This window comes from Magallana gigas, chromosome 10, assembly GCF_963853765.1.
Source record: "Magallana gigas chromosome 10, xbMagGiga1.1, whole genome shotgun sequence".
Lineage (NCBI taxonomy): Eukaryota > Metazoa > Mollusca > Bivalvia > Ostreida > Ostreidae > Magallana > Magallana gigas.
Window position 1 is genome coordinate 20,093,502 of NC_088862.1, and position 27,370 is coordinate 20,120,871.

The following is a 27,370-nucleotide window of genomic DNA, read 5'->3' on the forward strand; positions in this document are numbered from 1 at the left end:
GGCATTCCACTGAATCTATGCATTGTCTGTTGTTTTGTTTATTATCATGACCTGTAAATAACTTTTAAAAAGTTTGTCTACCTAAAAAATGAGGAGATATATGAGCAAAAGTGTAGATGTGTATCACTGTTTATATTGTGCGATATACAGGGCTCGCTTAATACTTGCGTTCGGACATTCAATTCATGGTTCAGGGCCGTATAAAGCTAAATCAGCAAAGAAAATGTTGTATCAAGTGTAACCATGTTATTGATTCGCATATGAACCAGCAAGAAAAGGCCAAACAGGTCTAACGATAAGTGTGTGTATGTTATTTTACCTTTCTAGTCGCCATGTTGGATTCAACATTGAGCGCAGCCATTGGACGGGGGATTCCAGGCCTTGGTGCTTGCACTCGGAAGGCCTCGGGTACTAGGCTAATGTAGAAACAAGTGCAAATAAAGTAGACACAGATTTCACAAAACAAGAAAACATGTTTAATATTTTTTTTATAAGCAACACATTAAAATAAAGATAATAAAAATTTATAATTATTATTAAGTACATTTCCCTATTTTAGAGAATATCTAAATTGTAAAAGAGAAAAAAAATGACAGTTTATATCTTCATAACTTGGAAATAGGTTTCTATTCTACGATCTACCAGAGACATAAATAACATCTGGATCTACAGATTCCGTCTACATGAATATTTGACACTAAGCTAAATTCCGAAACATATAATTATTCCAAAATGAAATAATACCAGCACCTTTATGATTATGTGTTATGAAGCAGATTAAGAAAGAGCTCTTTTACCTAATCCATCTCCTTCCGCCATTTTTTATGTGTTGTAAAGGTCACATGACTTCAAAAACTGTGTCACGTGCAAGCTAAAAACAATGCATACGGCGAGGCCAGGATCTCAATGTAGTGGATGAGAGATACAACAAGTTAACTAATAGATAAAAAGAGAAGACGTAGATAAAATCACAATATGTTATATGATAGTGTCGAATATACAATACAACAACAACAAAGCATCAACATGATCGATCGAATTGCCAGTTCATGGCAATGGATCGCAAGTCTTCAAACATTCGGAACCACTTCAATGTTATTATTATTTTGAATGGACAAATACCGATAGCTACACGCGTATCGAAGCATTATGACGTTAGGGAATTCCGAAATTCTTGCAAGCAAGAACAGGCAAAAGTAAAAATATAAACACACAACGCCGACTCTGATCGCACATTTCTGCAAGCTCTCATCAACCTTGTTCAGCAATATCGTATCTATACACTGCAAAGGTAAGCGAAAAGAATTTTTCACTGAGATATTGTGACCTGGATAAAGGGGGCGTGTCCACAATAATATTTTGTAGAGCATCTATATGTTATATTCTTCTTTCACTCTTCCTTAATCAATAATTGTGTTTGGATGCAACCATGACGTGTCGTTTTGTGGAAGCACTAAATTATATTTTAGGTACATTTACAATTTAGATCTATATAATATTATTAAGCGAAGTTCAAATCTGCACCTTGATTCTGCGGTTGTCCCGAAAATATAATTCATCGATACGGCTTATTAAAACACGAACGCATTCAAACATAAGTGCATGCACATGTATATGTATGCAGGTATATAACAATGATCAATATATATTCAAAGAAACGTTATACAATGTATTTTGATTGAATTCCTAATTCAATTTCCATGAAGATTAATTAACGCTTCATGAAAAAGATTACACGTATAAATGCCAATTATGTATATACATGTATCATTAATTAGCAAATCACTTTATTAAAACTACATGTTTGTTAGAATTGGTATGTAGTGTATGCATTTCGCCAAAAAATAAAAAGTAACTGTATGAAAAAAAAAATTAAAATAACTCTTGTTTTAGATGCAAATCAAATAATATATGTAATGATTGTATATATCTGCTTAGATTTATAGAAAGGGGAATATTAATTCTGATCAGAAGTAATTTTAAATTAATTATTTTGATTAATAAATTGTTATGCGTAGGTTTCTTTTTCATTTTATAGATGCCACGCAAAAGAAAGGCAGCGGCAGCGAAGACGAAGGCAGGAGGCAAAAAGGCGAAAACTAGCGATCCAGTTGCCGACGACAAACCGGCGACCACCCATGACGTCATCGCTAAACTGAAGGCAAGCGAAAACAAGTCTACCAACAAAAAGAGAAAAGTGGACAGCTTCGTCCCTAGTCAAAGCATCTATGAGGTACATACACACATATCTATTTTTTTTTAAATGTTTATTAGGTAAATTAATTAATAATTATGATTCAAACGAGCTCTTCATTGCATTTTGGTTAATTTGGGATAATTTAGTACGTTAAAATTGAGAGCATTAATTCAAAGTTGTATATATTCAAAGAAGTTGTGTCGGTACATAAGGCACATGCAATTACATATTTTGTTGTCTCTGATGCGAAGAAACTAATCAATTTCTCAAAAGTTATACTAATTATTTCTCTAAATTGGCGTTTATAATATCTATATGTTATGGAATATAGTACCGGCTCGGCATAATTGTTTAATATTTTTCCTATTGAGTTATTGCTTGTATCAATATTGTATATAATTTGCTATATGATGTAATAAAATAATTATAGTGCGTGCAAATTTTAAAACACTTAACACTGTATAAGTAATTTATTTGCTAATATGTATTTTATAACATTTCTGCATCGACAGGTTTTCGAGGATTACGACTGTATGCTGAATCAAACAAACATCGGGCACAACAACAACAAATACTACGTCATCCAGGTCCTGAAGGGGGTCGGTATAAACCAGTACCATGCCTGGAACCGCTGGGGTCGCGTGGTGAGTGTCAGAGATAACGATCCTCTGTGTGAAGGGCGCGTGGTGAGTGTGTTCGATATAACGATCCTTTGTGTGATGGGAGCGTGGTGGGTGTGTCATAGATAACGAACTCTGTGTGATGGGCGCGTGGTGGGTGTGTCAGATATAACGATCCTCTGTGTGATGGGCGCATGGTGAGTGTGTCATAGATAACGAACTCTGTGTGATGGGCGCGTGGTGGGTGTGTCAGATACATAACAATCCTGTGTGATAGGCGCATGGTGAATGTTTCAAATATTTAACGAACCTCTGTGTGGAGGGCGCGGGTTTGGGTGTGTCAGATATAACGATACCCTGTGTGATGGGCGCGTGTATGGACGTCAGAGATAACGAACCTATGTGTGATGGGCACATGGTGGATGTGTCAGATATATATAACGACCCTATGTGTGATGGGCGTGTGGTGGGTGTATCAGAGATAACGATCCTCTGTGTGATGGGCGCGTGGTGGGTGTGTCAGAGATAACGATACTCTGTGTGATGGGGGCGTGGTGAGTGTGTCAGAGATAACAAACTCTGTGTGATGGGCGCGTGGTGAGTGTTTCAAATATTTAACGATCCTCTGTGTGAAGGGCGCGGGTTTGGGTGTGTCAGAGATAACGATACCCTGTGTAATGGGCGCGTGGTGGGGTGTCAGATATATATAACGATCCTATGTGTGATGGGCGTGTGGTGGGTGTGTCAGAGATAACGATCCTCTGTGTGATGGGCGAGTGGTGGGTGTGTCAGATATAACGAACTCTGTGTGATGGGGGCGTGGTGAGGGTGTCAAAGATAACGATACTCTGTTTGATGGGCGCTTGGTGAGTGTTTCAAATATTTAACGATCCTCTGTGTGAAGGGCGCTGGTTTGGGTGTGTCAGAGATAACGATCCTCTGTGTGATGGGCGCGTGGTGGATGTGTCATAGATAACGATCCTCTGTGTGATGGGCGCGTGGTGAATGTTTCAGGTATTTAACAATCCTCTATGTGAAGGGCGCGTGGTGGGTGTGTCAGAGATTACGATGCTATGTGTGATGGGCGCGTGGTGAGTGAATCAGATATAACGAACTCTGTGTGATGGGGGCATGGTGGATGTGTCAGAGATTACGATACTCTGTGTGATGGGCGCGTGGTGAGTGTGTCAGATATATAACGATCCTCTGTGTGATGGGCGCGTGGTGAGCGTGTCAGATATATAACGATACTCTGTGTGATGGGCGCGTGGTGGGTGTGTCAGATATATAACGATCCTCTGTGTGATGGGCGCGTGGTGAGTGTGTCAGATATATAACGATCCTCTGTGTGATGGGCGCGTGGTGGGTGTGTCAGATATATAACGATCCTCTGTGTGATGGGCGCGTGGTGAGTGTGTCAGATATATAACGATCCTCTGTGTGAGTGGCGCGTGGTGGGTGTGTCAGATATATAACGATCCTCAGTGTGATGGGCGCGTGGTGAGTGTGTCAGATATATAACGATCCTCTGTGTGATGGGCGAGTGGTGGGTGTGTCAGATATAACGAACTCTGTGTGATGGGGGCGTGGTGAGGGTGTCAAAGATAACGATACTCTGTGTGATGGGCGCGTTGTGAGTGTTTCAAATATTTAACGATCCTCTGTGTGAAGGGCGCTGGTTTGGGTGTGTCAGAGATAACGATCCTCTGTGTGATGGGCGCGTGGTGGATGTGTCATAGATAACGATCCTCTGTGTGATGGGCGCGTGGTGAATGTTTCAGGTATTTAACAATCCTCTATGTGAAGGGCGCGTGGTGGGTGTGTCAGAGATTACGATGCTATGTGTGATGGGCGCGTGGTGAGTGTATCAGATATAACGAACTCTGTGTGATGGGGGCGTGGTGGATGTGTCAGAGATTACGATACTCTGTGTGATGGGCGCGTGGTGAGTGTGTCAGATATATAACGATCCTCTGTGTGATGGGCGCGTGGTGAGCGTGTCAGATATATAACGATACTCTGTGTGATGGGCGCGTGGTGGGTGTGTCAGATATATAACGATCCTCTGTGTGATGGGCGCGTGGTGAGTGTGTCAGATATATAACGATCCTCTGTGTGATGGGCGCGTGGTGGGTGTGTCAGATATATAACGATCCTCTGTGTGATGGGCGCATGGTGAGTGTGTCAGATATATAACGATCCTCTGTGTGAGTGGCGCGTGGTGGGTGTGTCAGATATATAACGATCCTCTGTGTGATGGGGGCGTGGTGAGTGTGTCAGATATATAACGATCCTCTGTGTGATGGGCGCATGGTGGGTGTGTCAGATATATAACGATCCTCTGTGTGATGGGCGCGTGGTGAGTGTATCAGATATATAACGATACTCTGTGTGATGGGCGCGTGGTGAGGGTGTGTCATATATATAATGATCCTCTGTGTGATGGGCGCGTGGTGAGTGTGTCAGATATATAACGATACTCTGTGTGATGGGCGCGTGGTGAGGGTGTGTCAGATATATAACGATCCTCTGTGTGATGGGCGCGTGGTGAGTGTATCAGATATATAACGATCCTCTGTGTGATGGGCGCGTGGTGAGGGTGTGTCAGATATATAACGATCCTCTGTGTGATGGGCGTGGGATGGGTGTGTCAGAGATAACGAACTCTGTGTGATGGGCGCGTGGTGAGGGTGTTAGAGATAACGATACTCTGTGTGGTGGGGGCGTGATGGGTGTATAAGATATAACGAACCTTTGTGTGAAGGGTGCGTGGTGGGATGTCAGAGATAACGATACTCTGTGTGAAGGGCGCGTGGTGGGTTTGTCAGAGATAACGATACTCTGTGTGATGGGCGCGTGGTTGGTTTGTCAGAGATAACGATCCTCTGTGTGATGGGCGCGTGATGGGTTTGTCAGAGATAACGAACTCTATGTGATGGGGGCGTGGTGGGTGTGTCAGATATAACGAACCTCTGTGTGATGGGGGCATGGTGGGTTTGTCAGAGATAACGAACTCTGTGTGATGGGCGCGTGGTGGGGTGTCAGATATAACGATCCTCTGTGTGAAGGGCGCGTGATGGGGTGTCAGAGATAACGATCCTCTGTGTGATGGGCGCGTGGTGGGTTTGTCAGAGATAACGAACCTCTGTGTGATGGGTGCGTGGTAGGTGTGTCATAGATAACGATCCTCTGTGTGATGGGTGCGTAGTGAGGGTGTCAGATATAACGATCCTCTGTGTGGTGGGCGCGTGGTGAGTGTATCAGATATATAACGATCCTCTGTGTGATGGGCGCGTGGTGAGTGTATCAGATATATAACGATCCTCTGTGTGATGGGCGCGTGGTGAGTGTATCAGATATATAACGATCCTCTGTGTGATGTGCGCGTGGTGAGTGTTTCAGATATATAACGATACTCTGTGTGCTGGGCGCGTGGTGAGTGTGTCAGATATATAACGATACTCTGTGTGATGGGCGCGAGATGAGTGTGTCAGATATATAACGATACTTTGTGTGATGGGCGCGTGGTGAGTGTATCAGATATAACGATACTCTGTGTGATGGGGGCGTGGTGAGTGTATCAGATATATAACGATCCTCTGTGTGATGGGCGCGTGGTGGGTGTGTCAGATATATAACGATCCTCTGTGTGATGGGCGCGTGGTGAGTGTATCAGATATATAACGATACTCTGTGTGATGGGCGCGTGGTGAGGGTGTGTCATATATATAACGATCCTCTGTGTGATGGGCGCGTGGTGAGTGTGTCAGATATATAACGATACTCTGTGTGATGGGCGCGTGGTGAGGGTGTGTCAGATATATAACGATCCTCTTTGTGATGGGCGTGGGATGGGTGTGTCAGAGATAACGAACTCTGTGTGATGGGCGCGTGGTGAGGGTGTTAGAGATAACGATACTCTGTGTGATGGGCACGTGGTGGGTGTGTCAGATATAACGAACCTCTGTGTGATGGGCGCGTGGTGAGTGTTTCAGACATAAAACGATCCTCTATGTGAAGGGCACGTGGTGGATGTGTCAGAGATTACGATACTCTTTGTGATGGGGGCGTGATGGGTGTATAAGATATAACGAACCTCTGTGTGAAGGGTGCGTGGTGGGATGTCAGAGATAACGATACTCTGTGTGAAGGGCGCGTGGTGGGTTTGTCAGAGATAACGATACTCTGTGTGATGGGCGCGTGGTTGGTTTGTCAGAGATAACGATCCTCTGTGTGATGGGCGCGTGATGGGTTTGTCAGAGATAACGAACTCTGTGTGATGGGGGCGTGGTGGGTGTGTCAGATATAACGAACCTCTGTGTGATGGGGGCATGGTGGGTTTGTCAGAGATAAAGAACTCTGTGTGATGGGCGCGTGGTGGGGTGTCAGATATAACGATCCTCTGTGTGAAGGGTGCGTGATGGGGTGTCAGAGATAACGATCCTCTGTGTGATGGGCGCGTGGTGGGTTTGTCAGAGATAACGAACCTCTGTGTGATGGGTGCGTGGTAGATGTGTCATAGATAACGATCCTCTGTGTGATGGGCGCGTAGTGAGGGTGTCAGATATAACGATCCTCTGTGTGGTGGGCGCGTGGTGAGTGTATCAGATATATAACGATCCTCTGTGTGATGGGCGCGTGGTGAGTGTTTCAGATATATAACGATACCCTGTGTGCTGGGCGCGTGGTGAGTGTGTCAGATATATAACGATACTCTGTGTGATGGGCGCGAGATGAGTGTGTCAGATATATAACGATACTTTGTGTGATGGGCGCGTGGTGAGGGTGTGTCAGATATATAACGATCCTCTGTGTGATGGGCGCGTGGTGAGTGTATCAGATATATAACGATCCTCTGTGTGATGGGCGCGTGGTGAGGGTGTGTCAGATATATAACGATCCTCTGTGTGATGGGCGTGGGATGGGTGTGTCAGAGATAACGAACTCTGTGTGATGGGCGTGTGGTGAGGGTGTTAGAGATAACGATACTCTGTGTGATGGGCACGTGGTGGGTGTGTCAGATATAACGAACCTCTGTGTGATGGGCGCGTGGTGAGTGTTTCAGACATAAAACGATCCTCTATGTGAAGGGCATATGGTGGGTGTGTCAGAGATAACGATACTCTTTGTGATGGGGGCGTGATGGGTGTATAAGATATAACGAACCTTTGTGTGAAGGGTGCGTGGTGGGATGTCAGAGATAACGATACTCTGTGTGAAGGGCGCGTGGTGGGTTTGTCAGAGATAACGATACTCTGTGTGATGGGCGCGTGGTTGGTTTGTCAGAGATAACGATCCTCTGTGTGATGGGCGCGTGATGGGTTTGTCAGAGATAACGAACTCTATGTGATGGGGGCGTGGTGGGTGTGTCAGATATAACGAACCTCTGTGTGATGGGGGCATGGTGGGTTTGTCAGAGATAACGAACTCTGTGTGATGGGCGCGTGGTGGGGTGTCAGATATAACGATCCTCTGTGTGAAGGGCGCGTGATGGGGTGTCAGAGATAACGATCCTCTGTGTGATGGGCGCGTGGTGGGTTTGTCAGAGATAACGAACCTCTGTGTGATGGGTGCGTGGTAGGTGTGTCATAGATAACGATCCTCTGTGTGATGGGCGCGTAGTGAGGGTGTCAGATATAACGATCCTCTGTGTGGTGGGCGCGTGGTGAGTGTATCAGATATATAACGATCCTCTGTGTGATGGGCGCGTGGTGAGTGTATCAGATATATAACGATCCTCTGTGTGATGGGCGCGTGGTGAGTGTATCAGATATATAACGATCCTCTGTGTGATGTGCGCGTGGTGAGTGTTTCAGATATATAACGATACTCTGTGTGCTGGGCGCGTGGTGAGTGTGTCAGATATATAACGATACTCTGTGTGATGGGCGCGAGATGAGTGTGTCAGATATATAACGATACTTTGTGTGATGGGCGCGTGGTGAGTGTATCAGATATAACGATACTCTGTGTGATGGGGGCGTGGTGAGTGTATCAGATATATAACGATCCTCTGTGTGATGGGCGCGTGGTGGGTGTGTCAGATATATAACGATCCTCTGTGTGATGGGCGCGTGGTGAGTGTATCAGATATATAACGATACTCTGTGTGATGGGCGCGTGGTGAGGGTGTGTCATATATATAACGATCCTCTGTGTGATGGGCGCGTGGTGAGTGTGTCAGATATATAACGATACTCTGTGTGATGGGCGCGTGGTGAGGGTGTGTCAGATATATAACGATCCTCTGTGTGATGGGCGTGGGATGGGTGTGTCAGAGATAACGAACTCTGTGTGATGGGCGCGTGGTGAGGGTGTTAGAGATAACGATACTCTGTGTGATGGGCACGTTGTGGGTGTGTCAGATATAACGAACCTCTGTGTGATGGGCGCGTGGTGAGTGTTTCAGACATAAAACGATCCTCTATGTGAAGGGCACGTGGTGGATGTGTCAGAGATTACGATACTCTTTGTGATGGGGGCGTGATGGGTGTATAAGATATAACGAACCTCTGTGTGAAGGGTGCGTGGTGGGATGTCAGAGATAACGATACTCTGTGTGAAGGGCGCGTGGTGGGTTTGTCAGAGATAACGATACTCTGTGTGATGGGCGCGTGGTTGGTTTGTCAGAGATAACGATCCTCTGTGTGATGGGCGCGTGATGGGTTTGTCAGAGATAACGAACTCTGTGTGATGGGGGCGTGGTGGGTGTGTCAGATATAACGAACCTCTGTGTGATGGGGGCATGGTGGGTTTGTCAGAGATAAAGAACTCTGTGTGATGGGCGCGTGGTGGGGTGTCAGATATAACGATCCTCTGTGTGAAGGGTGCGTGATGGGGTGTCAGAGATAACGATCCTCTGTGTGATGGGCGCGTGGTGGGTTTGTCAGAGATAACGAACCTCTGTGTGATGGGTGCGTGGTAGATGTGTCATAGATAACGATCCTCTGTGTGATGGGCGCGTAGTGAGGGTGTCAGATATAACGATCCTCTGTGTGGTGGGCGCGTGGTGAGTGTATCAGATATATAACGATCCTCTGTGTGATGGGCGCGTGGTGAGTGTTTCAGATATATAACGATACCCTGTGTGCTGGGCGCGTGGTGAGTGTGTCAGATATATAACGATACTCTGTGTGATGGGCGCGTGGTGAGGGTGTGTCAGATATATAACGATCCTCTGTGTGATGGGCGCGTGGTGGGTGTGTCAGATATATAACGATCCTCTGTGTGATGGGCGCGTGGTGAGTGTATCAGATATATAACGATACTCTGTGTGATGGGCGCGTGGTGAGGGTGTGTCATATATATAACGATCCTCTGTGTGATGGGCGCGTGGTGAGTGTGTCAGATATATAACGATACTCTGTGTGATGGGCGCGTGGTGAGGGTGTGTCAGATATATAACGATCCTCTGTGTGAAGGGCGTGGGATGGGTGTGTCAGAGATAACGAACTCTGTGTGATGGGCGCGTGGTGAGGGTGTTAGAGATAACGATACTCTGTGTGATGGGCACGTGGTGGGTGTGTCAGATATAACGAACCTCTGTGTGATGGGCGCGTGGTGAGTGTTTCAGACATAAAACGATCCTCTATGTGAAGGGCACGTGGTGGATGTGTCAGAGATTACGATACTCTTTGTGATGGGGGCGTGATGGGTGTATAAGATATAACGAACCTCTGTGTGAAGGGTGCGTGGTGGGATGTCAGAGATAACGATACTCTGTGTGAAGGGCGCGTGGTGGGTTTGTCAGAGATAACGATACTCTGTGTGATGGGCGCGTGGTTGGTTTGTCAGAGATAACGATCCTCTGTGTGATGGGCGCGTGATGGGTTTGTCAGAGATAACGAACTCTGTGTGATGGGGGCGTGGTGGGTGTGTCAGATATAACGAACCTCTGTGTGATGGGGGCATGGTGGGTTTGTCAGAGATAAAGAACTCTGTGTGATGGGCGCGTGGTGGGGTGTCAGATATAACGATCCTCTGTGTGAAGGGTGCGTGATGGGGTGTCAGAGATAACGATCCTCTGTGTGATGGGCGCGTGGTGGGTTTGTCAGAGATAACGAACCTCTGTGTGATGGGTGCGTGGTAGATGTGTCATAGATAACGATCCTCTGTGTGATGGGCGCGTAGTGAGGGTGTCAGATATAACGATCCTCTGTGTGGTGGGCGCGTGGTGAGTGTATCAGATATATAACGATCCTCTGTGTGATGGGCGCGTGGTGAGTGTTTCAGATATATAACGATACCCTGTGTGCTGGGCGCGTGGTGAGTGTGTCAGATATATAACGATACTCTGTGTGATGGGCGCGAGATGAGTGTGTCAGATATATAACGATACTTTGTGTGATGGGCGCGTGGTGAGTGTATCAGATATAACGATACTCTGTGTGATGGGGGCGTGGTGAGTCTATCAGATATATAACGATCCTCTGTGTGATGGGCGCGTGGTGGGTGTGTCAGATATATAACGATCCTCTGTGTGATGGGCGCGTGGTGAGTGTATCAGATATATAACGATACTCTGTGTGATGGGCGCGTGGTGAGGGTGTGTCATATATATAACGATCCTCTGTGTGATGGGCGCGTGGTGAGTGTGTCAGATATATAACGATACTCTGTGTGATGGGCGCGTGGTGAGGGTGTGTCAGATATATAACGATCCTCTGTGTGATGGGCGTGGGATGGGTGTGTCAGAGATAACGAACTCTGTGTGATGGGCGCGTGGTGAGGGTGTTAGAGATAACGATACTCTGTGTGATGGGCACGTGGTGGGTGTGTCAGATATAACGAACCTCTGTGTGATGGGCGCGTGGTGAGTGTTTCAGACATAAAACGATCCTCTATGTGAAGGGCACGTGGTGGATGTGTCAGAGATTACGATACTCTTTGTGATGGGGGCGTGATGGGTGTATAAGATATAACGAACCTCTGTGTGAAGGGTGCGTGGTGGGATGTCAGAGATAACGATACTCTGTGTGAAGGGCGCGTGGTGGGTTTGTCAGAGATAACGATACTCTGTGTGATGGGCGCGTGGTTGGTTTGTCAGAGATAACGATCCTCTGTGTGATGGGCGCGTGATGGGTTTGTCAGAGATAACGAACTCTGTGTGATGGGGGCGTGGTGGGTGTGTCAGATATAACGAACCTCTGTGTGATGGGGGCATGGTGGGTTTGTCAGAGATAAAGAACTCTGTGTGATGGGCGCGTGGTGGGGTGTCAGATATAACGATCCTCTGTGTGAAGGGTGCGTGATGGGGTGTCAGAGATAACGATCCTCTGTGTGATGGGCGCGTGGTGGGTTTGTCAGAGATAACGAACCTCTGTGTGATGGGTGCGTGGTAGATGTGTCATAGATAACGATCCTCTGTGTGATGGGCGCGTAGTGAGGGTGTCAGATATAACGATCCTCTGTGTGGTGGGCGCGTGGTGAGTGTATCAGATATATAACGATCCTCTGTGTGATGGGCGCGTGGTGAGTGTTTCAGATATATAACGATACCCTGTGTGCTGGGCGCGTGGTGAGTGTGTCAGATATATAACGATACTCTGTGTGATGGGCGCGAGATGAGTGTGTCAGATATATAACGATACTTTGTGTGATGGGCGCGTGGTGAGGGTGTGTCAGATATATAACGATCCTCTGTGTGATGGGCGCGTGGTGAGTGTGTCAGATATATAACGATACTCTGTGTGATGGGCGCGTGGTGAGGGTGTGTCAGATATATAACGATCCTCTGTGTGATGGGCGTGGGATGGGTGTGTCAGAGATAACGAACTCTGTGTGATGGGCGCGTGGTGAGGGTGTTAGAGATAACGATACTCTGTGTGATGGGCACGTGGTGGGTGTGTCAGATATAACGAACCTCTGTGTGATGGGCGCGTGGTGAGTGTTTCAGACATAAAATGATCCTCTATGTGAAGGGCACGTGGTGGATGTGTCAGAGATTACGATACTCTTTGTGATGGGGGCGTGATGGGTGTATAAGATATAACGAACCTCTGTGTGAAGGGTGCGTGGTGGGATGTCAGAGATAACGATACTCTGTGTGAAGGGCGCGTGGTGGGTTTGTCAGAGATAACGATACTCTGTGTGATGGGCGCGTGGTTGGTTTGTCAGAGATAACGATCCTCTGTGTGATGGGCGCGTGATGGGTTTGTCAGAGATAACGAACTCTGTGTGATGGGGGCGTGGTGGGTGTGTCAGATATAACGAACCTCTGTGTGATGGGGGCATGGTGGGTTTGTCAGAGATAAAGAACTCTGTGTGATGGGCGCGTGGTGGGGTGTCAGATATAACGATCCTCTGTGTGAAGGGTGCGTGATGGGGTGTCAGAGATAACGATCCTCTGTGTGATGGGCGCGTGGTGGGTTTGTCAGAGATAACGAACCTCTGTGTGATGGGTGCGTGGTAGATGTGTCATAGATAACGATCCTCTGTGTGATGGGCGCGTAGTGAGGGTGTCAGATATAACGATCCTCTGTGTGGTGGGCGCGTGGTGAGTGTATCAGATATATAACGATCCTCTGTGTGATGGGCGCGTGGTGAGTGTTTCAGATATATAACGATACCCTGTGTGCTGGGCGCGTGGTGAGTGTGTCAGATATATAACGATACTCTGTGTGATGGGCGCGAGATGAGTGTGTCAGATATATAACGATACTTTGTGTGATGGGCGCGTGGTGAGTGTATAAGATATAACGATACTCTGTGTGATGGGGGCGTGGTGAGTGTGTCAGATATATAACGATCCTCTGTGTGATGGGCGCGTGGTGAGTGTGTCAGATATATAACGATCCTCTGTGTGATGGGAGCGTGGTGAGTGTGTCAGATATATAACGACCCTATATGTGATGGGCGCGTGGTGAGTGTGTCAGATATATAACGATCCTCTGTGTGATGGGCGCGTGGTGAGTGTGTCAGATATATAACGATCCTCTGTGTGATGGGAGCGTGGTGAGTGTGTCAGATATATAACGATCCTCTGTTTGATGGGCGCGTGGTTGGTGTGTCAGATATATAACGATCCTCTGTGTGATGGGCGCGTGGTGAGTGTGTTAGATATATAACGATCCTCTGTGTGAAGGGCGCGTGGTGAGTGTGTCAGAGATAACGATCCCCTGTGTGATGGGCGCGTGGTGAGGGTGTCAGAGATAACGAACCTCTGTGTGATGGGCGTGTTAGATGTGTCAGATATAACGAACCTCTGTGTAATGGGCGCGTGGTGGGTTTGTCAGAGATAACGAACCTCTGTGTGATGGGGGCGTGGTGAGGGTGTCAGAGATAACGATACTCTGTGTGATGGGTGCGTGGTAGATGTGTCATAGATAACGATCCTCTGTGTGATGGGCGCGTGGTGAGGGTGTCAGAGAAAACGATCCTCTGTGTGATGGGCGCGTGGTGAGTGTATCAGATATAACGATCCCCTGTGTGATGGGCGCGTGGTGAATGTTTCAGATATATAACGATACTCTGTGTGATGGGGGCGTAGTGATTGTGTCAGATATATAACGAACCTCTGTGTGATGGGCGTGGGTGAGTGTGTCAGATATATAACGATACTCTGTGTGATGGGCGCGTGGTGAGTGTGTCAGATACATAACGATCCTTTGTGTGATGGGCGCGTGGTGAGTGTGTCAGATATATAACGATACTCTGTGTGATGGGCGGGTGGTGAGTGTGTCAGATATATAACGATACTCTGTGTGATGGGCGCGTGGTGAATGTTTCAGATATATAACGATACTCTGTGTGATGGGCGCGTAGTGAGTGTGTCAGATATATAACGATACTCTGTGTGATGGGCGCGTGGTGAATGTTTCAGATATATAACGATACTCTGTGTGATGGGCGCGTGGTGAGTGTGTTAGATATATAACGATCCTCTGTGTGATGGGCGCGTGGTGGGTGTGTCAGATATATAACGATCCTCTGTGTGATGGGCGCGTGGTGAGTGTATTAGATATATAACGATCCTCTGTGTGATGGGCGCGTGGTGGGTGTGTCAGATATATAACGATCCTCTGTGTGATGGGCGCGTGGTGGGTGTGTCAGATATATAACGATACTCTGTGTGATGGGCGCGTGGTGGGTGTGTCAGATATAGAACGATCCTCTGTGTGATTGGCGCGTGGTGGGTGTGTCAGATATATAACGATCCTCTGTGTGATGGGCGCGTGGTGAGTGTGTCAGATATATAACGATCCTCTGTGTGATGGGCGCGTGTTAGATTTGTCAGATATAACGAACCTCTGTGTGAATGGCGCGTGGTGGGTGTGTCAAAGATAACGATACTTTGTGTTAATGGCGGGTGGTGAGTGTGTCAGAGATAACGAACCTCTGTGTGATGGGGGCATTGAGATGGTTTAACATTTTAATCAAATATCTATTTCTGTTGGGTATACACAAATAATGCCTTGAATGATGATGAATGGTGTTTAAATAATTGGCATTTCTAGCGCAATTATTTTTTTACGTCAACTTTTTTTTTTAACAACGTAAACTATATATTAAAACGTATTGAAAATGAACTTTATCGTCAATATATTATTCTTTGCTCTAAGTTTTTTTTTTAAAATAGCTCTTAGTAATAATTCATATCTAAAGAGAGCAAATATAATTTTATTATTTTATTAGTTCATTAATTAAAACGTGTTGCAAGAGAATATATATGCGTGCATGAAAAATATATACTGTTATATATATCATGAACGATAGTTATGACTTGTTTTAACTATAGTTGCAATAATGTTAATAATGAGTGTATCTCCTCACAAATAATCTTAAATGTACCGGCATATAGAGCTATTTTACATGTTTACATGTTTTTCATCAAGGGAGATTACGGAGCCACTGCAATGAAAGGACCTTTTGTTTCCTCTGATGACGCCATTAAGGACTTCAAAAAGAAATTCCAGGACAAGACTGGTAATAAATGGGAGAATAGGGACTCGTTCACCCCCAAAACAAAGAAGTACACGATGATAGAGATGTTCCTGGATGACAACGACGAGGACGAGACGGACGCCTCGGCGCCGGTATGTAACACCTCTTCTTTCTGTGGCGCCGTTATGTTAACATCTCTCCTTTCTGTGGCGCCGGTATGTTAACACCCCTCCATTCTGTGGCGCCGGTATGTTCACACCTCTTCTTTCTATGGCGCCGGTATGTTCACACTTCTTCTTTTTGTGGCGCCGGTATGTTCACACTTCTCCTTTCTGTGGCACCGGTATGTTCACACCTCTCCTTTCTGTGGCGCCGGTATATTCACACCTCTCCTTTCTGTAGCGCCGGTATATTCACACCTCTCGTATCTGTGGCGCCGATATGTTCACACCTCTCCTTTCTGTGGCGCTGGTATGTTTATACCTCTCCTTTCTGTGGCGCTGGTATGTTCACATTTCTTCTTTTTGTGGCGCCGGTATGTTCACACCTCTCCTTTCTGTGGCGCCGGTATGTTCACACTTCTTCTTTTTGTGGCGCCGGTATGTTCACACCTCTCCTTTCTGTGGCACCGGTATGTTCACACCTCTCCTTTCTGTGGCGCCGGTATATTCACACCTCTCCTTTCTGTAGCGCCGGTATATTCACACCTCTCGTATCTGTGGCGCCGGTATGTTCACACCTCTCCTTTCTGTGCGCCGGTATGTTCACACCTCTCCTTTCTGTGGCGCCGGTATGTTTATACCTCTCCTTTCTGTGGCACCGGTATGTTCACACCTCTCCTTTCTGTGGCGCCTGTATATTCACACCTCTCGTATCTGTGGCGCCGGTATGTTCACACCTCTCCTTTCTGTGCGCCGGTATGTTCACACCTCTCCTTTCTGTGGCGCCGGTATGTTTACACCTCTCCTTACTGTGGCGCTGGTATGTTCACACTTCTTCTTTCTGTGGCACCGGTATGTTCACACCTCTCCTTTCTGTGGCGCCGGTATGTTTACACCTCTCCTTTCTGTGGCGCTGGTATGTTCACACTTCTTCTTTCTGTGGCGCCGGTATGTTCACACCTCTCCTTTCTGAAGCACCGGTATGTTCACACCTCTCGTATCTGTGGCGCCGGTATGTTCACACCTCTCCTTTTTGTGGCGCCGGTATGTTCACACTTCTCCTTTCTGTGGCACCGGTATGTTCACACCTCTCCTTTCTGTGGCGCCGGTATATTCACACCTCTCCTTTCTGTAGCGCCGGTATATTCACACCTCTCGTATCTGTGGCGCCGATATGTTCACACCTCTCCTTTCTGTGGCGCTGGTATGTTTATACCTCTCCTTTCTGTGGCGCTGGTATGTTCACACTTCTTCTTTTTGTGGCGCCGGTATGTTCACACCTCTCCTTTCTGTGGCACCGGTATGTTCACACTTCTTCTTTTTGTGGCGCCGGTATGTTCACACCTCTCCTTTCTGTGGCACCGGTATGTTCACACCTCTCCTTTCTGTGGCGCCGGTATATTCACACCTCTCCTTTCTGTAGCGCCGGTATATTCACACCTCTCGTATCTGTGGCGCCGGTATGTTCACACCTCTCCTTTCTGTGCGCCGGTATGTTCACACCTCTCCTTTCTGTGGCGCCGGTATGTTTATACCTCTCCTTTCTGGGCACCGGTATGTTCACACCTCTCCTTTCTGTGGCGCCTGTATATTCACACCTCTCGTATCTGTGGCGCCGGTATGTTCACACCTCTCCTTTCTGTGCGCCGGTATGTTCACACCTCTCCTTTCTGTGGCGCCGGTATGTTTACACCTCTCCTTACTGTGGCGCTGGTATGTTCACACTTCTTCTTTCTGTGGCGCCGGTATGTTCACACCTCTCCTTTCTGTGGCGCCGGTATGTTTACACCTCTCCTTTCTGTGGCGCTGGTATGTTCACACTTCTTCTTTCTGTGGCGCCGGTATGTTCACACTTCTTCTTTCTGTGGCGCCGGTATGTTCACACCTCTCCTTTCTGAAGCACCGGTATGTTCACACCTCTCCTTTCTGTGGCGCCAGTATATTCACACCTCTCCTTTCTGTGGCGCCGGTATATTCACACCTCTCGTATCTGTGGCGCCGGTATGTTCACACCTCTCCTTTCTGTGCGCCGGTATGTTCACACCTCTCCTTTCTGTGGCGCCGGTATGTTTACACCTCTCCTTACTGTGGCGCTGGTATGTTCACACCTCTCCTTTCTGTGGCGCCAGTATATTCACACCTCTCCTTTCTGTGACACCGGTATATTCACACCTCTCGTATCTGTGGCGCCGGTATGTTCACACCTCTCCTTTTTGTGGCGCCGGTATGTTTACACCTCTCCTTTCTGTGGCCCTGGTATGTTCACACTTCTTTCTGTGGCGCCGGTATGTTCCCACCTCTCCTTTCTGTGCGCCGGTATGTTCACACCTCTCCTTTCTGTGGCGCCGGTATGTTTACACCTCTCCTTTCTGTGGCACCGGTATGTTCACACCTCTCCTTTCTGTGACACCGGTATATTCACACCTCTCCTTTCTGTGCGCCGGTATGTTCACACCTATTCTTTCTGTGGCGCCGGTATGTTCACACTTCTTCTTTCTGTGGCGCCGGTATGTTCACACCTCTCCTTTCTGTGGCACCGGTATGTTCACACCTCTCCTTTCTGTGGCGCCGGTATATTCACACCTCTCCTTTCTGTAGCGCCGGTATATTCACACCTCTCGTATCTGAGGCGCCGGTATGTTCACACCTCTCTTTTCTGTGCGCCGGTATGTTCACTATTCTCCTTTCTGTGGCGCCGGTATGTTTACACCTCTCCTTTCTGTGGCGCTGGTATGTTCACACTTCTTTCTGTGGCGCCGGTATGTTCACACCTCTCCTTTCTGTGGCACCGGTATGTTCACACCTCTCCTTTGTGTGGCGCCGGTATATTCACACCTCTCCTTTCTGTGACACCGGTATATTCACACCTCTCGTATCTGTGGCGCCGGTAGGTTCACACCTCTCCTTTTTGTGGCGCCGGTATGTTTACACCTCCCCTTTCTGTGGCCCTGGTATGTTCACACTTCTTTCTGTGGCGCCGGTATGTTCACACCTCTCCTTTCTGTGCGCCGGTATGTTCACACCTCTCCTTTCTGTGGCGCCGGTATGTTTACACCTCTCCTTTCTGTGGCGCTGGTATGTTCACACCTGTCTATTTTGTGGCGCCGGTATGTTCACACCTCTCCTTTTTGTGGCGGCGGTATGTTTACACCTCTCCTTTCTGTGGCGCTGGTATGTTCACACTTCTTCTTTCTGTGGCACCGGTATGTTCACACCTCTCCTTTCTGTGGCGCCGGTATATTCACACCTCTCCTTTCTGTGGCACCGGTATGTTCACACCTCTCCTTTCTGTGCGCCGGTATGTTCACACCTCTCCTTTCTGTGGCGCCGGTATGTTTACACCTCTCCTTTCTGTGGCGCTGGTATGTTCACAACTGTCTATTCTGTGGCGTCGGATTGTTCACACCTCTCCTTTCTGTACGTGCATCGCTTTCGGTTCAGCCTGCGTTTAGCTTAATGATCAATTCAATTAGCTTGGCGTAGAAATAAAAGAATTGCATATGGAAAACATATTGTAAAATAGTTTTGCAGTTTAAAAGGGGAAAAGTTGTATTTGAACGTTCATAAACTCTAATCATTTAAAAGTAAACTATATGTAATTTTAATAGACAAATCAAATGTTAGAAAATTAAGTCTGACTGTATACTTGAGAGTTTTATTATAACTAAATAAATAAAACTTTTGTTGATATGATCTTTGAACAATTAAACAGTCTTTTCTTCTAACTCAGGGAAACTTTATTTCTACAATAAAATATTAAATTCTACCGAGTATTACTTAAAGTTTCCCTTGAAAAAGCACGAAAGATCCAAGCTGACAAGATTAAGAATAAGTGCACATAACTTTTTATTGAAACAAGAAGATATTGTAAACCAAATATTCCCAAGGAAAAGTTTTGTGCTATTCTTGTAACTTATAAGTTGAAAATGGAGAAAAATTTTTTTTACTTTACTGTCCTGTGTATGACGATCTTTGATTTCAATATTGTGATATTTTTAATGATAGATTATACTGTACGTGGTAGTGATCCCATTAAAGAAATTGTTAATCCATGTGATTATAATACTATAAAACGTCTATGTGTCTACTTAGATAAATGCTTTATGCAGAGAAAACAGTTTCAGGGACTATAAAGAATTGTATAAGAATGTCTTGCCTTTAATTATATTATAATATTCTTTAATCTGTCATTTGATTTCATTTTGACTGAATGCCAACATTGTGATGTCAATAAACTGAATTAAATTGAAATGATAACATCTATCCTATTATGCTTTATATCAATATGAAGACAAAATCCGCACCCTCTGGACCCGTAGAGAGATGTACCCTGGACGCCCCCACACAGTCCCTGTTGAACCTCATCTTTAACCACGACATGTTCAAAGACGCCATGAAGAGTTTTGACATTGGTAAGGTCGCCAGGCGTTATGTAGGGATTCGTACATGTCAATGACGGACACGCGACGTCGTGGGCCTTTCCTGTTAGCGGAAAAACTTTTCGAGCTCTACCGGTAAGGCCCAAGAAGTTGCTACTTGGTGATAAAAAATTTTTTTATTATTATTATTAATTTTTTTTGCACTTTCTGAATTAGAAATCTCATCAAAGTTTTTTTTCTGATCAATGTTGTATATATCAAAATTTTCATCAGTATATTCCATTAATTCCAACTTTTATTGTGTGTTGATTTTTTTTTCTGAAACGTTTTCGTAAAACTGGTTAATTGATAACAAAATCAAAACTCATATACAAAGAATACCTGTAAGTTTGTTCTTGTTTTTGTTTTTCAATGAATGTTATGGCCGGGATTGTTTTCAGACGTTAAGAAAATGCCACTCGGAAAACTGAGCAAGGCGCAGATTGCTAAAGGGTTTGAAGTCCTGGAGGATCTGGAAAAGGCAGTAGACGCTAGAAACAACGCCCAAATTGTGTCCCTCTCTTCAAAATTTTACACCGTAATTCCTCACGACTTCGGGAGAAAAGTTCCTCCTGTAATGAATACATTAGAAACCGTTCGAGAAAAATACGATATGTTGTTGGTACGAATTAATTTTCTCCTTTCATTTACATGTGTTTTTTTACTTAGTTTCTCAAGCCGTTACGAATATCTGTAGATTTTAAAATTAAAGAACTGAAAGAGTTTACAATCAAATCAAATATTTGAGAAATTTAAATACATTAATATTGAACAATATGTTTTTATTTCATTTATATAGGTATTAGGTGACATAGAAATTGCACAGGCGTTAGAAAAGGAAAAAGAGAAAGTTGCCTTGGTAAGTCTGTCTGTCTGTGTCCGTCCATCCGTCTCCGTCTCTCTCTCTCTCTCTCTCTCTCTCTCTCTCTCTCTCTCTGAGTTTTCACGAGTATAACATACTTTAATATTTGTTACAAGGAATCTGCCAATCAGCCCCATCCCTTGGACGTTAACTATAACTTGCTGAAATGTGAACTGAAACTGCTGGATCCAAAATCCAAAGAGTACAAGGTAAATTACCATTCATGCAGTGCGAAACCGCAACACGTTTTGAATTTACTTTGAAGATTAAAGGATGGTATTCCATAAAAGTCAGGGGCCCCTCTTTATACAATGAATTATAGAAAAATCTACAATGACTTTGACACTTTTAAAACGAGAGCAAATAAATGTGCCACACCATGGTTAGTGTTAATAGCTTAGAACTTTTTTTCTAATTGTATTGATTGATGTATTATCAATGATTTTGTAGACTCTGTTAATTTTGTTCTGGTTTGTGACCCTGTAGTTTCAATGAATAAAAATGACTAGAATAGTTGGACCTGGACACAATAGACGATATGTTTATGTAAATATCCAGCACATTGGACAAATTCATTTACATATGACGTGATATTGTTTATTTAAATGCTTTCTTTGGTGATTCATTCGGGATATGAAGGTAGCGACATTGCAGGAAAAATACACAACCCGTGTTAGCGGGATATGTAAATTTTTCCTGCAATGATCGCTACCTTCATCACCCACATGAATCATCAAAGAAAGCATTTTATTATTTATATTAACATCTTGCTTTAACTAATTAATAAACTGATTATGAAAAGTTAGTAAAATTCACTAAATTACTGTTAATGTACAGGTGTACGTTAGCTAAAAGAAACAGCCAAATTGTCTCCCCTGAGACTTTGAGTCTTGTATGTTCATGATTATTTCGTGCAGTCCGATATTTTACTAAGGTCGCTGTAGGTTCAGACCAATCGATAAACAGGGCGTGTCAATTTCAGTCGTGTCAATTTCAGTCATGTCACTTTCAGTCGCTGTAGATTTCGACCAATCGATAAATAGGGCGTGTAGATGTTTCTATAGAGCTATGAATTAAAGTTTCCGTAAAAAATAGAAGAAAAAATGCTTGGTAGATGTAAATATAGCCAAATGAAGGTTAATGTCATATTCATGTAGTCACGTTGAACACGCTTATTGAAATGTATGTCACGTGTCATGGGTAGTAAGCACTAATTTAAACAATAAAATGCTTGCTTTGGTGATTCATTCGGGATATGAAGGTAGCGACATGGCAGAAAAGAATATGTAAATTTTTTCTGTAATGATCGCTACCTTTATAACCCGCATGAATCATCAAAGAAAGCATTTTATTGTTTATATTATAATCTTTCTTTTAACTAATTGATAAATTGGTTATGAAAAGTAAGTAAAATTTACTAAATTACTATCAATATACATAAGTATGCTACCTAAAAGAAACAGCCAAATCGTCTCCTGTGAGACTTTGAGTCTGGCATCATCATGATTATTTCATGCAGTCCGTGATTTTTCTTAAGTCGCTGTAGGTTTCGACCAATCGGTAAACAGGGCGTGTCAATTTCAGTCCTGTCAGTTTCAGTCGCTGTAGATTAACGGGACATGTTAATTTCAGTCTGGCTGTTTCTATAGAGCTATGAATTAACTATTAGTTTCCGTAAGAATTAGAGGGAATAATACTTGATAGATGTAAATATAACATTATGATTTTTTACGCATATAATTATAGATTTCGACACAAAACTATGCCAGCTGAAGAAGAAGTGGGGCGGAGCTAAAACTCTATGAGAATCGAATGTAAACAGTCTTCCCCCGCTATACATAAATATAAATATATATATAAACATATATAAAATGCTTTCTTTGGTAACGCGAGTTATGTAATTTTTAATTTCTGCAATGATTCACTCCCTTCATAACCCACTTGAATCATCAAAGAAAGCATATTATATTTACATTTTTCTTTTTACAAATTATTTAATTGATCGTAAATAGTAAGAAAAATTAACCAAATACATGTACATCAGTGCATTAGCTGAAAGAAGCAGCCAAATCGTCTCCTATGGGAATTTGGGTCTGACATCATCATGATTATTTCGTGCAGTCCATGATTTTTCTTAGGTCGCTGTAGATGTTGACCAGTCGATAAACTGGGTGTGTGCATATTACAGTCCTGTCAGTTTCAGTCGCTGTATATTTCGACCAATCGATACACGATGCCTGTACGAATTAACTTCAAGTATAAGTTTTCGTAATAGAGGGAATCATATTCGCTAAATGTGAATATAATGATGCATGTGTCCCCTGTAATTGTTTAAACCTGGGAAAGAAAGGGTTTCTATGATACATATATCAAAGATTAAGTACATACAAGATTAAACGGTAATTCCGAAATTTAGCTTCTTTTGTCGAGTTACTGGGGTCTTATTTCACATCATCCATTTAATTTTTATAGAAAAATAAAAGCACCTCGCGGGTCTTTTTTAAAGCAATAAGAGCTGCAATTTTCATGATGACATTTTTTTTAACGAAAATGTACATGTTATTTTCTACTAAAATAACAAAAATATCATGGTTTATAAATTTCTTTTCGCCAAATTTTTGTGAAAAAGGCCTTTAATGCGCCTTAATTGGAGCGAAATTGAATTATTGTCGTCCTGTACAAAAATTGATTTGCTATATGTTCCTTAGAAAAAATATCTTTCCTCTGACAAAAATTAATGATTTTTTCCAACCTTATTTATCATAAAAGTTTAAGTTGCATGGAGACTTAGCATACTAGCAGGTTTTTACAGCAAAATAAATTTTTTAAAAATACAGCTCATATTGCTTTAAACTTAATGGGATTGTTTTCTTTGGCGTCAGAAATGTTCATCATTTTCTTACAACGCTTACACGTATTTTAATGCGTTTAAATTTATTTTTTTCTATAGACTCTGGAAACTTACACAAAAGAAACCGGAAAGGGTTGGAGAGTCGCTAAAATAAAACACATCTGGTCCATGCGGCGAGAAGGAGAGGTAATAGAGAGAGAGAGAGAGAGAGAGAGAGAGAGAGAGAGAGAGAGAGAGAGATTGGATTTACACTCTGTAGAACATGCATATTTATCTCTTATAGAAATCTTTGAAGTATTTTTAAATTAGTTTCTCACCAGTCCTTTTAATATTGTTATTAAACAAAATTTTTGTTTTCTTGCCCTTCTCGGTTTAGGAATAACTACACCTAACTATGAACTGTCAATGAAAATAATCGCCAAACATTGATTGTTTATTTATTCTTAATTGTCATGACTTACGTATAAATGGATTTACAATAAAATAAAGAGCTTAGTTTTCAGTTTTATTATTATTTTTTTTTTTATAAAAGGGAAAACGGTTTGCAGAACACGATAAGATTTCAAACAGAAAACTTCTTTGGCACGGAACCAATGTAGCGGTGGTTGCAGCCATTTTGAAGAGTGGACTTCGGATCATGCCGCACAGTGGGGGTCGGGTGGGAAGCGGAATCTACTTCGCTTCGGAAAACAGCAAATCGGCTGGATATGGTGTGTTGTTGCCGTATAATTCTCTTTTTCTATTATTCCATTCAAAGCTGTTTCAATCATGAAATTTCCGAGTAAAGGTTGGATTTTACATTTTATTTGAAATTGGGTTGTTTTCAGAAACTTAAAAGGAGATCGCCAACTTTTAATATTTTATTTAAAGGGGCATGGTCACGATTTTGGTCAAAAATTATTTTTCCGATTTTAATGTTTACTATGCTTCAGTAAGACATTTGTAATAGGCAACCAAAATTTGAGTGTCATTTGATGAGTCATAAGCGAGTTACACAGCTTACAATTCTTCGCTATTTAAACAAAGCGTTTGTTTACATTTTGAATGTTGAAGTGCAAATTCCAGTTTTAGACCTAAAATAAATGTGTTAATCGTTAGAAACTGTTTATTTATGCTCAAAATGAATAACAAGATAGACAAACCAGCTTTAAAAATATTTTTCAATGGTATATTGAACCTATGTAAACAAAAACAGGGCACGAGCCTTGTTTACATGACGAAGAATTGTAAGCCGTTTCTTGCTTAAAACTCAACGACTGGCACCCAAATTTCATTTGATAATTAGAAATGCATTCCTAAAGCATTGCAAATAATAAAAACAGAAAAATAAAATTTGACAAAAATCATGACCATGCCCCTTTAAAAAGAAATGATGGACTCTTTCTTTCAGTGACATGCGCTGGAACAACTGGCATAATGTTCCTGAATGAAGTTGCGTTAGGAGAGGAGCATCTCATTACTCAAGACGACTGGCAATTAAAGGCAGCCCCAAAAGGCTACGATTGTATCATTGCTAAAGGATGGACGGAACCTGGTAAGAGAGAAAGACCTTAAAAGGGTTGGATAGTGTGGCCATTTTAAAACTACATGTATATTAATCGGAGACCGGCAAAGAAAATATATTCAAATTGTAATGCCAAACTATTTAATATATACATGTAGTATGTGGCCGAAACTATCATATAAAATTTTCAGTTATATCTACAGGTGGCTAACTTGTTAACCTCCAGCCTCCTTAATTACAAAGACAATAAATCTTATTTTTGTCTTGTCTTGATAAAATGTGATATATGGGTCAAATTTGTTCTTCAGACCCAAAGAAGGACACGAAGATAAAATTAGACGGCAAAGACGTGGTCGTCCCCCAGGGAGCCCCTGTCACTCAGCCTGAGTATAACCACCCAAAAAGCAGATTCTCACAGAGTGAGTACCTTGTATACAAGGAGAGTCAGAACATGATGCGCTATCTGGTCATGGTCGACTTTAAGTATCCCTTCAAGACATGATGCACTAACTCGTCATGGTCGACTTACAGTAGCCCTTCAGGACATGATGCGCTAACTCGTCATGGTCAACTTACAGTAGCCCTTCAGAACATGATGCGCTAAGTTAAAACTCTTCATGGTCGACTTGTAGCACTCACTTTGTTCCCTTTAAATCATAAAACGTATGTAGCCAAAACTTACAGATACGTACTATTATCTTTTGAGTGTATGCAGTTCTAACTGTTCTCTAAAGACATCACAGGGTAAATCGTTGTTATCACTGACAATAGTTGTACGTGTTGCATTTAATATTAGGTTGTGTTTTTCTTATCCAAACTAATATTGTGATATGAGTGTGTTAATTAGTTATTTTTTATTTGTGTTATCTTCCTCTACTGGAATGTCAGATTAAGGTCATAGTTTGATTAATGTAGTTTTTTATCGTTATTTTTCCTCTTGGGAATTTGATCAAAACAAGGCAGACATTTCATGATTTCATTGTTAAAACATTTCTGCATGTTTAGTAACATTCTTGAAAATCATGCGATTTTCGTTTTTTAAGGCCTGGTTCGCCATTATCTCCTATCAAAAGCGATCCAAGTATTTTTTATACGTTATTCCATTCCATTATATACACAGTCATGCCTGTAGAAGGATGGTGATATCCTATGTGTATGCATTTTGTCTTATATCTGTATTGTGAGATTAGCATTTTTTGCACTATTCATATTTTTTACGATTGGATTATTTAAAAAAATATTCCGTGTTAATTTTCTGGTTTTTTTTTTTAAATTTCTTTTTACATCGCATGTTCGTAAGATTTATGCTCGAGTTTTATCGATTGGAGTGGCTCCAGAAAATGAATTTGTCGATTTGATTGTTTTCCATAACTATCAATTTGCCCACTTTTCAGTGCTTTAAAACTAACCAGGTTTTACATACAGGTATTTAGTTGTTATGCAGTAGTCTTTGTAAACGTCTTGTTGTTACTTTGTCTTTGAATAAAGTATATTGTTATTTTAGAATAACTCTGTGTTGCTTTTTTGATCGATGTTCGAACAATTTAGAGTGTACACTATACATAATTCATCTTCTTATAACCGGTACTTCAAATTGTGTTTAAATAAAGTACTTGGTTGTTTTAGAATATAACTTAACTAATAAATCCACAAACCTCTCCGATCACTTAGCTAATAAAATTGTAAATCCCAGTTTTAATCAGACCGGCACAGATAAGTAGACAGACACCAGAAATTAAATTCTCCTCTGTATAATTCAGTTTTAAGGCACAATCTATTTATTTCCAACTGTTGCCATTCAGTATCCCCAAACTGTTATTGAAATGGATTAATTAAATATGCCAATAATCCAACTTTAACTTAGTACATGCACAT

At 43.2% G+C, this 27,370-nt stretch overlaps 1 protein-coding gene across 1 annotated transcript; it reads left to right on the forward strand.

Annotated features, from left to right (window-relative positions):
- The first annotated feature begins 1,047 nt into the window (after nt 1-1,047).
- Nucleotides 1,048-27,004, forward strand: LOC136272077 (protein mono-ADP-ribosyltransferase PARP3-like). Its single transcript, XM_066072982.1, has 12 exons — nt 1,048-1,291; nt 2,039-2,233; nt 2,710-2,841; nt 15,651-15,851; nt 20,152-20,272; nt 20,680-20,900; nt 21,078-21,137; nt 21,257-21,349; nt 24,091-24,177; nt 24,524-24,701; nt 25,382-25,525; nt 25,804-27,004. Exons 2-12 carry the CDS (start codon nt 2,039-2,041, stop codon nt 25,995-25,997), a joined length of 1,626 nt encoding a protein of 541 aa, XP_065929054.1. The 5' UTR covers nt 1,048-1,291; the 3' UTR covers nt 25,998-27,004.
- The last annotated feature ends 366 nt before the right edge of the window (nt 27,005-27,370 follow it).